This window comes from Pseudorca crassidens, chromosome 1 (genome assembly GCF_039906515.1).
Source record: "Pseudorca crassidens isolate mPseCra1 chromosome 1, mPseCra1.hap1, whole genome shotgun sequence".
Classification (NCBI taxonomy): Eukaryota; Metazoa; Chordata; class Mammalia; order Artiodactyla; family Delphinidae; genus Pseudorca; species Pseudorca crassidens.
The window spans coordinates 152946973-152960275 of record NC_090296.1 but is presented as its reverse complement, the minus strand read 5'-3'; the positions used below and the strand labels follow the sequence as shown (position 1 = coordinate 152960275).

The window sequence follows — 13303 nt, the reverse complement described above, 5'->3', positions numbered from 1 at the left end:
ATGTTCATAGACTATAGTCCTGTCAGTGGGAGGAAAACAGCCATGCTAACTGCATCTCGCTTGGGGACTGGCAATGTGCAGGGCAGATCAACCCCATTTCCAGACCCTGAGTTCACCGTCCTTTTCTGTGGCTAGACATTGGATCATTAGGAGAAATGTGTTCACCAGAAATGACTCGTATTCTAGAAGGGCTTCGTCAGCAGCAACAGAAGGTCTGATGGGGTGAGCTGTGGAGGTCAAGGCCATGAGAAAGTTTACTTCAGGTCAGCGCAGGGACAGCGTGGTCTACAGCAGCCTCCCTTCAGACATGACCTTATCTCCTGAGGCTCTGCTGACGTGAAGGCAGCTACATCCAAACAGCTGGAAGGGTCATATCGGAGCCAGGCATCTGTGTTCATTCCCAGCCTCTCCAACCCCATGTGCACACTTATGACAAGTGTTCAACCTGAACCGAAGGTCAAGAGCATCATTTCCATGGTGGTTACAGTGTCATTTCCACTCACTCAACCTTCTAGTTCAGCACTGTCCAATAGAAATACAGCGCAAGCCACACACACAGTTTAATGTTTTCTAAAAGCAATATTGAAAAAAAGTATAAAGAAACAGGTGAAATTCATTCTAATAATGTGTTTTACTCAATATACCCAAACACTGTCCTTCCAGCATAGGTCCCCAATGCGCTTCCAGGCTTCCTCTGTCCTGGACAGCCCCTTCCGTTGGTTGTGAATTCCCCAACTTGGTCGTGGCTCCCTTAAAACGGTTACCCGTTGGCATCCTGTCTTTTCACAGTATTCACTCGTATGCCCTCCTCCACGGCAATGCAGTCGATAGGATCAGAGTTGTTATGAGAGGTTTATAGTAGGAAGTGAGGATGTGATTCACTGCAAATCGTGGAAGACTTACATTCTTAGAACTTACTTACATACAGAAGAGCATCTGTTATTTTTTATTTTTTTTCCGGTACACGGGCCTCTCACCGTTGCGGCCTCTCCCGTTGCAGAGCACAGGCTCTGGACGCGCAGGTTCAGCGGCCATGGCTCACGGGCCCAGCCACTCCACGGCATGTGGGATCTTCCCGGACCAGGGCACGAACCCGTGTCCCCTGCATCGGCAGGCGGACTCTCAACCACTGCGCCACCAGGGAAGCCCTGTTATTTTTTTTAAGAGAAACACCAGCCAACTCTTTCAACATTTTTTTTTTTTTTTTTTTTTTACTTTCTGAGAATTTAAAAATGTGAATCCTGTTTGGCTTGTTCTTCATTCCTCAGTATGCTTTTTACTTGTCATTATTTAATTTAATGTAAAACTTTAAAATGGTGCTACATTTGCAGTCATTGATACTGAAATCTGTGGTCTTTAGAATAGGGATTGGGTGGTGGGTTACCCTGCATTGCCATTCTGTCATGATACCGGCCGAGGCTTCTTTTAGGAAAAGTTAGCCTTAATTTCCTGTGAGGTGCTTTTTCCTAGAACATTCTTCTTAGGCAGTGGGTTTCTGTACTGAAAACCCAACTTTTCCCATGAATGTTGATGAGGATGCCAGGTAACCATTGACCTGAGGATAAACAGCATTTCATGTTTTTATGACAGCAAGCACTTTGGAAAATGAAATGTGTGATTGAAAATCAGTGGTGTTTCTCCCGAGGTGAAAGGCTGTATTGAGACTCCCCATAACCAGTGGTGATGCACAGTCCGGGGCTGGATGAGGCCTGTATCCCATTTGGCTCCCTCAACGTGGAGCCTGCCGGGAGCCACAGTGGAGCCTGCAGGCTGGGGTGGAGGAGAGAGGCTGGGCTGGGCTCGTTGGCAACCGACTGCCCAGAGGGGCCCTCCTCCCGTCTGGGGTGAAGCCCGTAGGGTGGCAAAGGGTATTGTGAAACATTCGCAGAGATTCCTAAAGGACAGAATGCCAATTAAATGTCACCATTTTAAAGTACCTGTAGGTGGAAGTTTCATAAACAGAGTCAAAACATATGGCTGCTGGTTGTGAGTCACTGGTGCCTCTCAAATCTCATAGGCTTTGTTGTGTGACAGAAAAGCTGGTTATGATAGGGGATCAGTGTCTGCTCTCTGGATAATGGGGAGAAGATCAGTCCCAGAAGTTGAACAACTCAGTCAGAGAATGCTTGCTGCTTAAGACTGGCTAACGACCAGCGGACAGCAGGGTGGTGGTGGGACTCCCCTGTGGCACACTGCCACCCCACCAGCAGCACAGCTGGTCCCCAGCAACAACCAGGAGCACAGTGCTGGCTTCCCTCCAAGACAGCTGGTGTGCACGTGTCAGGAGGCCTGGCATGGGCCTCACCTTAGCTGTGCTGGGGGCTGGTGCCCCATCTTCACTTAGAAGAGCTCACAGGACTTTTGGGTCCTTTTGAGTGTGTGTTTTGGTTCATGCGACAGGTGTGTTCCCCAGGAGTAACTGCTCAGAGGAACAGTCCAGTGGAGAAGGCACCAAGTTCTCAGGTTTGGGCTGGGTTTCTAGATGCCAGTCTCGTGGATCTTTCTGTGTTTACCTAGCTTTGCCACATTCTGCTCTCTGGCTCTTCCATTTCATATATCTTTTTCTATTATTTTTTAACCTTTCTTAGAAGGAAGGTAATTAAGGAAAATATATACGATGAGAAAGTTCAAATCAGAGAAATGTAAGCTAATCCTGTCCACTGTGGGAGAGGCCAGTGCCAGCTCAGCAGGAAGGGGCCAGAACCTGGCTGGCAGCTGCCTGGGCAGCCTCCCTTTGCCGGGCTTCTGTGGCCCTGGGCCCCGGTTATGGAGAGAGCCTGCTGCTTCTCAGGGTAGGTACGGCCGTCAGTGATCTCGTGAGTGTTTTAGGCAAACACCGGCTGCTGGTATATACCTCCTGATGCCTTTTAAGTGGTTTTCACTCCCATCGGTTCCCGCCCACCTTGTGCACGTGTTCCAGTTGAGTGGGAATTCTAATGTTTCTTCCCACACCTCAAGTCACCAGGTCACCAGTGTCCTTTAACGGCCCCAAAGGTTCTGGTCTCTCCTGTCCACGTTTCTCCTCCCACACAGCCAACTGCTCACACCACCTTCCTGTTGACTTCTTTCTGCTCAGGCGACAGTCTTTTCCGTGTCACCCACCAGCTCATTTACCCTCCTTGGAAGCTCCCCACCTAAATAAAAGCATCTGGCCCAATTGTCCACCATCGTTTCTTCAGCTGCAGGGTCTTCCTCACCTGACACTCCTGGCCAGTTTGCCTGTTGCTTAAGGAAAGGTCCTTCACCCTGTTCATCCCTTTAAAGTAGGAATTGATAATAAAGAAGCAGTTTTTAAATAGCTGTAGACAGTGATCTCTTCTCACCTGGGAATATGTGCAAATGAAAAGTGCATTCTCAAGAGAAACTTTTTTTGGATAGTTGTATGTTTATAATTTGCAGTTCATGCTTTTCTTTAAAGAGTAAACATCATGTATTTTGATATCTCTTAGTACCTACTTTGCTACTGATTTTCGCCTACAAAGCTTTTTTAAGGTACTTTTCAATCCAAGTGTGTTTTACATTTGCTCCTGCATATTTAAAAATCTACATTAAATGAATTTGACAATTCCCTTTTTTTCTTTTGTGTTTTTTGGGGGGTTTTTGACTTTTTTTTTTTTGACTGTTGCTTTTCTGGGGGTTTGTTTGTTTTCTGACCTCCCTGACTTGCGATGTGGTCTTTCTTAAAAGCAGTTTCAATTAGTCTTACTTTTCATAGTGTGAGTCCTGCAGATTTACGACTAACTCTTATTGCCCATGACAATTACACTTAAGTCCCAGAATTACTAGATTGATTTTTTTTGTGATTTTAGCTGTTTTTTCAAGTCAAGTCATTGTTTTTTAAATATTTCTTTTTAATACAAACGTATCTAGATGCCTCTTCGGTGTTGTACTTCTTAGCCAGTGGGGAGGAAAGGAGAGTGAATGCTAACAGTGGAGGGGGGGGGTCTTCTGAGGAGGTGACAGAAACATTCTGAAGCTGACTGTGGTGGTGGTTGCCCAACTCTGCAGATACATCCATTTAACTGCACATTTTAAATAAGTGAGTTGTATGGTATATGAACTGCACCTCAAAGCTGTCATATTAAAAAAAAATCTTACCTGCTTGTTCCTGTGCTACTCAGGGCACAATAGCGAACTCGCTGACGTGTGTCCAGCTGCACAAGCGGGCTGAGAAGATAGCCGTGATGCTGATGGAGAGAGGGCACCTGCAGGATGGGGACCACGTCGCTCTGGTCTACCCACCAGGTAAGAAGCAGGGCCATGCAAGACCAGCCGTTGCCCGAGAGACCCTTCACTGCACATGTTGGTGCTCGATGACCTGTGTGTTACCACCAAAAATGGGCACTGTCTCTCCTGCCTCGCTCACTTGTGCGGACTGTGCTACGTGCTATACCACTAATAGTAGGGACGCAGATAAAGCGGTAGTTCACAACGACTTTTGTATCTAAATTTGTTTTATTAGCTATCTGAGGTAGTTCATTTAATCAATAGTAGTTAAATCCTTGACTACTGAATTGATAATCAGAAAGTTGAGTAATTCCTTAGAGAAATGAGAGCAATCAAGCTTCTGGGCTGCTTTGGCTTCCTGTGCCTAAAAGAACAGGCCAGGTGGGAGTTACCCCTGAAGTTTAACAGACCCACAGGGAGGAGGACAGGTCTGTTCAAGGTCTCAGTTACTGCTGTACCCATCTGACTGTTTCCAGCTGGTGATTCTGCTGACAGGGATGATGGCAATTAAACAGCTTGTTTTGTTTCAAGTGAGAACTTTTGCTTTTCTCCCCATGTAGGAATAGACCTTATCGCAGCATTTTATGGTTGCCTGTATGCAGGCTGTGTGCCAATAACCGTCCGTCCTCCACACCCACAGAACATCGCAACCACGCTGCCAACCGTGAAGATGATCGTGGAGGTAACGCTGCCTGCGGGTGTCTGCGCCTGAGTGTTGGGCTTGCAGATCACAGAGCCTGGGCTCCCGGGGAAGGGCTGGGTGCAGGCATGGGATTGCATGGGAGTCGGCGGTCCCAGCGGTGGAGTGGGACTCAGCCTCTTCCCTCTAGGAGTTGGCCATCTCGTTCTGGAAGGAAGATAGCAGCTTGTGCGTAGAATTAGGGGCTAGAGAGCAGCTTTGCCACAATGCGTGGGAATTGATGCCCAGAGAGGGCATCCCTCTGGACACTGGGAGCTTCCCTACCAAGCCCAAGGAGCAGACCAAAACAAGTGGGAAAGTCATACATTTTTAAAGGTTCTTTCTTCAAGATTGAGAAGCATCCTGTTCCTTTTTGAAAGTATAGATTTGATTTAATTTTTTTTTGCCTGGGGAAGTTTAAAAGGATTAGGATATGTTTTTCCCTTGGAGGAGGAACCATGAGGGACATACAAATGAATACTTCTTTGTAGTTGTGTTGGAGGACCCTCAAGGTTGTCACTCTGGTAGATGGTACTGTGTGTGTAAATGTGTGCATTTCTGGGGGCCGGAGCTAACAGTGAGAGCAGGTAGTTTGGATGCTGCTTTCTGAGTGTGACCATCACACTGGGGATACTGCCAGGGACCTCAGTCCCCACAAGGTCTGCTTGTGTGCTCCGTGGTCAGATTCCTGGTCATGTGGGACTCCATTGGCCAGCACAGCCCCTTGTGAGGCAGCTGTGCTCCTGGTGCCCAGCCTGTGCCGCGAGCTTCATGGCCTCCACATGGTGCACAGCTGGCACGTGAGCATGCGTCCATCCCCGTCCTTTACCCTCCTCCTCTCCATTCCTTGTTCTCTGACCCTCAGGTGAGCCGCTCCGCCTGTTTGATGACAACACAACTGATCTGTAAATTGTTACGGTCCAGGGAGGCAGCTGCAGCTGTAGACGTCAGGGCCTGGCCCCCGATACTGGACACAGGTTCGTCCTCCAACTCGCTGATATGTTTGTTTGCTTATCTGCTTTTCCATTAAGTCAGAGATGCTAACAACTTTGTTTTGCTCTCTAGATGATTTGCCAAAGAAGCGGCCTGCCCAGATCTACAAACCTTCCAACCCAGACACACTAGCCTATCTTGATTTTAGTGTGTCCACGACTGGGATGCTAGCTGGAGTGAAGGTGAGAAACACACTCTGCGTAATAGTAGTTAGCAAGCCACAAAGCAATGGTCAGTTTTCATTCTTATGGGTATAGGGCTGTAGTGGGGCCTAGCAGCAAAACACGGAGAGAGAGAGCGATATATGTGCATTTTGTTCAAGCTCTAAAATGCATGACCATTTCAATAGTTAACTAGGCTGACTGATTATTTCCAGATGTTCCAGCTATTTTTTTATGTAAACAGAGCTTCCCTAACCTCTAATTTAAAAACTGCCTATGTTTTTCTTGCTGGTTCTCAAATCCCAGTATTCTATTATAAAACTCTGTGCACTGGAGTTTCTCACTTGTTTAACATGGGTCTCATTATAACTTGCCAGCACGCTGCTCATTGCCTCTGAAATGATGCTTTTTCTTATCAAAGAATGATGGAACTACTATGTGTGTCACCAGAATTAGGACCCTCACAGCTCAGGCAATGTCCTTGTCGAGATACCGTTAAGCCTGAGAAAACCGTAATTCAAAAAGGGTCATGTACCACAATGTTCATTGAAGCTCTGTTTGCAATAGCCAGGACATGGAAGCAACCTAAATGTCCATCGACAGATGAATGGATAAATAAGATGTGGTTCACATATACAATGGAATATTACTCAGCCATGAAAAGAAATGAAATTGAGTTATTTGTAGTGAGGTGGGTGGACTTAGAGTCTGTCATACAGAGTGAAGTAAGTCAGAAAGAAAAAAACAAATACCATACGCTAACACATATATATGGAATCTAAAAAAAAAAGGCTCTGAAGAACCTAGGGGCAGGACAGGAATAAAGACACAGATGTAAAGAATGGACTTGAGGACACGGGGAGGGGGAAGGGTAAGCTGGGACGAGTGGCATGGACATATATACACTACCAGTGTAAAATAGATGGCTAGTGAGAAGCAGCTGCATAGCACCGGGAGATAAGCTCGGTGCTTTGTGACCACCTAGAGGGGATAGGGAGGGTGGAAGGGAGATGCAAAAGGGAGGAGATATGGGGATATATGTGTATGTATAGCTGATGCACTTTGTTATAAAGCAGACAGTAATACACCATTGTAAAGCAATTATACTCCAATAAAGATGTTAAAAAAAAAAAAAAAAGACACGGTTAAGTTCTCTGGCCTCAGGAAGCCCTTCACCTATTATCCACCTGACTGCTGGGTTTGCATAATTTTCATTTAGTTCTCTTACTCCATTTACTTTTTTTTCCAATTTTTAATTGTGGTAAAATACATATACCACAAATTTACCATTTACCCAGTTCAAGTGTAAAACTCAGTGGTGTTAAACACGTTCAGAATTCTGTGCTGCTCTCACCACCACTCATCTTTGTAAGTCATTTCATCTCACAAAACTGAAACCACCCCTGCCTGCAGCAACACCCACTCTACTTTCTGTCTTTATGATTTTGACTATTCTAGGTACCATGTTTATGTGGAATCATACAGTATATGTCTTCTTGTGTTTGGCTTATTTTCACTTAGCATAGTGTCTTCAGGGTTCATCCATGTTGAAGTATATATCAGAATTCCTTTTTAAGGCTAGTTAATATTTCATTGTATGTATTTACCACATTTTGCTTATCCATTCGTTTATCAATGGACACTTGAGTTGCTTTCACATTTTAGCTATTGTGACTAATGCTGCAGTGAACATGGGTGTATTAATATCTCTTCGAGACATTGCCTTCAGCAATTTTAAGTGTATATCCAGAAGTTGAATTGTTGGGTCATATGGTAATTATATTTTTAATTTTCTGGGGAATTGCTGTACTGTTTTCCACAGTAGCTGTTCCATTTTACCTTCTCACCAACAGTGCACAGTTTCCAATATCTCCACATCCTTACCAGCACTTGTATTTTGTTTTCCATTGGTTTTTTTTTTTTTTCTTTTGAATGTCCTCTTTTTTTGGTGGGGGAAGAGCCGCGCCGCACGGCTTGTGGGCTCTTGGTTCCCTGACCAGGGATTGAACCCAGGCCACTGCAGTGAAAGCCTGGAATCCTAACCATTAGGCCACCAGGGAACTCCCTGTTGGTTTGTTTGTTTGTTTTTAATAGTAGCCTTCCTAATGGATGTGAGGTGATATCACATTGTAATTTTGATTTGCATTTCCCTAAAGATTAATGATGTTGAGCATCTTTTCATGGAATTATTGGCCATTTGTATATATTCTTTGAAGAAATGTTTATTCAAGTCCTTTGCTGTTTTTGAATTGATTGTTTTCTTGTTGAGTTCTAGATGTTCTCTGTATATTATGAATATTAATCCCTTATCAAATATATGATTTGCAAATATTTTCTTCCTTTCTTTGGGTTGCCTTTTTACTCTATGGATAGTGTCTTTTGATGTACAAAATTTTAAGATTTCTGTGAAGTCTAATTTTTTTTGCCTTTGCCTTCAGTGTCATATCCAAGAAAACATTTCCAAATCCAATGTTGTGAACTTTTGTCCCATATTTTCATCTAAAAGTTTTATTTTTTAGATCTTATATTTAGATCTTTGCTCCATTTTGTGTTAATTTTGTTTATGGTATTAGGTAAGAGTCCAACATAATTCTTTTGCATGTGGATATCCAGTTTTCCAAGCACCATTTGTTGAAAAGACTCTCCTTTCCCCGTTGAATGGTCTTGGCACCCATATCAAAAATCATTTGATCACCCACAGTTAACATCATACTCAACAGTGAAAAGCTGAAGCTTTTCTCTAAGATCAGGAACAAGGTAAGGATGCTCACTTGTACCACTCTTATTTAATATAGTACTGGAAGTCCTAACCAGAGAAATTAGGCAAGAAAAAGAAATAAAAGGCATCCAAACTGGAAAGGAAGAAGTAAAATTGTCACTATTTGCAAATGACATGATGCTATGTATAGAAAACACTAAAAACTCCACCAAAAACTGTTAGAATAAATGATTCAGTAAAGTGCAGGATAACAAAATTAATACAGAGAAATCTGCTGTGTTTCTATATACTAATAATGAAATATCAGAAAGAGAAATTAAGGAAACAGTCTTATTTACAACTGCATCAAAAGAATAAAATACCTAGGAATAAATTTAACCAAGGAGGTGAAAGACCTGTACACTGAAAACTATAAAATATTGATGACATAAATTGAAGAAGACAGAAATAAATGGATATTCCATACTCTTGGTTAGAATAATTAATATTGTTAAAATAGCCATACTACACAAAGCAACCTACAGATTCATTGCAATCCTTATCAAAATTCTAATGGCATTTTTCACAGAAATAGAACAAACAATTCTAAAATACGTATGGAACCACAAAAGACCCCCAATAGCCAAAGCCATCTTGAAAAAGATGAAAGCTGGAGACATCATGCTCCCTGACATTACAAAGCTACAGTAATGCAAGCAGTATTATTATACTGGCACAAAAGCAGACACATAGATCAATGAAACAGAATAGCCCCAAAATTAACCCATGCATATATGTCAACTAATTTATGACAGAGGAGCCAAGAATATATGGTGGGGCAAGGACAGTCTTTAAATAAATGGTGCTTGGAACACTGGACAGCCACATGCAAAAGAATGAAACTGGACCAATTTTCTACACCACACATAAAAATGAACTCAAAGTGAACTAAAGACTTGAATGTAAGACCTGAAACCAAAGAAGTCCTAGAAGAAAACATAGGGGTAAACTCCTAGACATTGGTCTTGTCAATTTTTTGAGTTTGACATCAAAAGCAAAGGCAACAAAAGTTAAGCAAGTGGGATTACATCAAACCGAAAAGCTTCTGCACAGCAAAGGAAACCGTTAACAAATGAAAAGGCAACCTACTGAATGGGAGAAGATATTTACAAATCATATATCTGATAATGGGTTAATATCCAAAATATGTGAAGAACTCATACAACTTAATAGCAGAAAAACAAACAATTGTTTCTTAAAAATGGGCAGAGGATCTGAATAGACATTTTTCTGAAAGGGACATACAGATGGACAGCAGATACATGAAAATATGCTCAACATCACTAATCACCAGAGAAATGCAAATCAAAACCACAGTAAGCTATCACTTCACACCTGTCAGGATGACCATCATCAAAAAGACAAGAGATAACATGTGTCCGTGAGAGGGTGGAGAAAAGGGAATCCTTGTGCACTGCTGGTGGGAATGTAAAGTGGTGCAGCCACTATGGAAAACAGTATGGGGGTTCCTTAAAAAATTAAAAATAAAACTACCATATTATCCAGCAATTCCACTTCTTGGTATTGATCTGAAGAAAATAAAAATACTAACTCGAAAAGATATCTGCACCCCCGTGTTCATAGCAGCATTGTTTACAATAGCCAAGATATGGAAACAACATCAGTGTCCATTGGCAGATGGATGGATAAGTAAAATGTGATATGCCCACCCACCTACCCACACCCTCCCCCATACACACACAATGGAATATAATTCAGCCATAAAGTAGAAGGAAATCCTGCCATTTCAGACAACGTGAATGAACCTGAAGGACATTATGCTAAGTGAAATAAGGCAGAGAAAGACAAATACTGTATGATTTTACTTATATGTGGAATCTTAAAAAAAAGAAAACCAAGCTCATAGATACAGAGAACAGATTGGTGATGGGCAAAATGGGTGAAGGGAATGAAAAGGTACAGACTTCCAATTATAAATAAGGCCTGCGTATGTAATGTACAGCATGGAAACTATAGATAATGATATACCGTACTGCGTATTTGGAAGTTGCTAAAAGAGTAAATCTTAGTAGCTGTCTTCACTAGACTTATTGTGGTAGTCATTTTGCAATACATACACATATGTATGTTATATTGTATACCTGAAACTAATATAATGTATGTCAATTATACCTCAATGAGTCAATCAATCAAATCAATTGCATGTGAAGTCTAAGTAAAAATAAATAAATTAGTGAAAATTTTTTTTAAAAAATCATTTGACCATATATGTGAGGGTTTATTTCTAGGCTCTATATTCTGTTCTGTTTTTCTCTATGTCTGTCTTTATGCCAGTACTACACTGTTTTGATTACTGTAGCTTTGTACTAAGTTTTTAAATCAGGAAGTGTGAGTCCTCTGACTTTGTTGTTCTTTTTCCAAGACTGTTTTGGCTGCTCAGGTTTCTTTGAGATTTCGTATGAATGTTACAATAGGCTTTTCTATTTCTGCAAAAAGTATCATTGAGATTTTGATATAGATTGCATTGAATCAGTATAGTCTTGGGTAGTATTGACATCTGTGAATAAGGGATGTGTTTCCATTTATTTCTTCTTTAATTTCTTTCAGCAGTGTTTTATAGTTTTCATTGTACAAGTTTCTTACATCCTTAGTTAATTCCTAAGTTTTTTATTCTTTTTGATGCTATTGTAAATGGAATTGCTTTAATTTCCTTTTCAGATTTTTCTTTTAGTGTATAGAAATGCAACTTACTTTTTGCATGTTGACTTTTTATCCTGCTACTTTGCTGAATTCATTTATGATTTATTAACAGTTTTTTGTGGAATTGTTAGGGTTTTCTACATATACAATCACATCATCTGTGAACAGAGATAATTTTACTTCTTCCTTTCCAATTTGGATGCCTTTTATATCTTTTTCATGCCTAATTGCTCTGGCTAGAACTTCCAGCACTGTGTTGAATAGAAGTAGTGAAAGTAGGCATCCTTGTCTTGTTCCTGATCTTAGAGAAAAAGCTTTTAGTCTATCACAGTTGTGTATGATGTTCACTGTGGGTTTTTTTTTTTTTAACATCTTTATTGGGGTATAATTACTTTACAATGGTGTGTTAGTTTCTGCTTTATAACAAAGTGAATCAATTATACATATACATATGTTCCCGTATCTCTTCCCTCTTGCGTCTCCCTCCCTCCCACCCTCCCTATCCCACCCCTCCAGGCGGTCACAAAGCACCGAGCTGATCACCCTGTGCTATGTGGCTACTTCCCCACTGTGGGTTTTTGTATATTGCTTTTACTGTGTTGAGAACTTTTCTTCTATTTCTAGTCTGTTGATTGTTTGTATCATGAAAGGATGTTGAATTTTGTCAGATGCTTTTTCTGCATCGACCAAGATGATCATCTGGGGTTTTTCTCTTCGTTCTCTTAATGTGATGTTTTATATTGCTTGATTTTCATATGTAGAGCCATCCTTGCATTCCAGGAATAAATCCAACTTGGTCATGATGCATAAGCCTTTCAATATGCTACTGAATTTGGTTTGCTAGTATTTTGTTGAGTATTTTTGCACCAGTGTTCAAAAGAGATATTGGTCTGTAGTTTTTTGTTCTTACAGTATCCTTGTCTGGCTTTGGTATCAGGGTTTTGGTGACCTCCAAGAATGAATTAGAAAGTGTTCCCTCCTCTTCAGTTTTTGGAGAAGTTTGAGAAAGATTGGTATTATTTCGTCTTTAAACGTTTGATAGAATTCAGCAGTGAAGCCATCAGTTCCAGGGCCTTTTTTGGTTGGGATTTTTTTTTTTTTAACATCTTCTTGATTTTTTTTTTAACTGATTTGTCTTTCTTGCCAGTTACAGGTTTATTCAGATTTTCTATTTTTTGTGATTTAGTCTTCATAGAGTTCATGTTCCTTCTTGATAGCTTGGGTTTCAAATTCCATGAAATAGAATTTTTCCATTTCTTGTCGGTTGTGCAGTTTGTTGTTGTATAGTTGTTCATAGTACTCTCTTATAATTTTTTTTTTAATTTCCGTAGAATCAGTAGTAAATGTCCCCACTTCCATTTCTGATTTTAGTAATCTGATACTTCCCTCTTTTTTCTTAGGCCATCTAGCCAGAGGTTTGTCAATTTTGTTGGTCTTTTCAAAGAATCAACTTCTGGTTTCATTGTTTATCTCTGCTATTTTTCTATTCTCTACTTATTTATCTCTGCTCTAATCTTTAATATTTCCTTCTGCTACCTTTGGGTTTAGTCTGTCCTTTGTCTTCTCATTCCTTAAGTTGTCAAGTTAGGTTGTTGGCGTGAGACCTTTCTTGTTTTTTAATATAACAATTTATAGCTATAAATTTCTGCCTTAACACTGCTTCGGCAGTATCCGCTTAGGTTTGGTTATATTGTCTTCATTTTCATTTGTGTCTAAATATTCTCTGATTTTCCTTGTAGTTTCTTCTTTGATCTGTTGGTTAAGAGGGCACTGTTTAAATTCCACAGATTTGTAGGTTTTCCAGTTTTTCTTCTATTCATTCTG

General features: G+C 41.1%; 1 protein-coding gene across 4 annotated transcripts in view; it reads left to right on the top strand.

Moving 5' to 3' along the window:
- The window catches only part of DIP2C (disco interacting protein 2 homolog C), a 359569-nt gene that overhangs the window by 293910 nt on the left and 52356 nt on the right, over positions 1-13303 (top strand). For all 4 annotated transcript variants that reach the window (XM_067699777.1, XM_067699766.1, XM_067699759.1 and 1 more), the window contains 4 exons: positions 4122-4245; positions 4788-4909; positions 5772-5883; positions 5972-6081. In XM_067699777.1, the coding sequence (XP_067555878.1) occupies positions 4122-4245; positions 4788-4909; positions 5772-5883; positions 5972-6081 (468 nt within the window). The remainder of the gene's footprint in view (positions 1-4121; positions 4246-4787; positions 4910-5771; positions 5884-5971; positions 6082-13303) is intronic.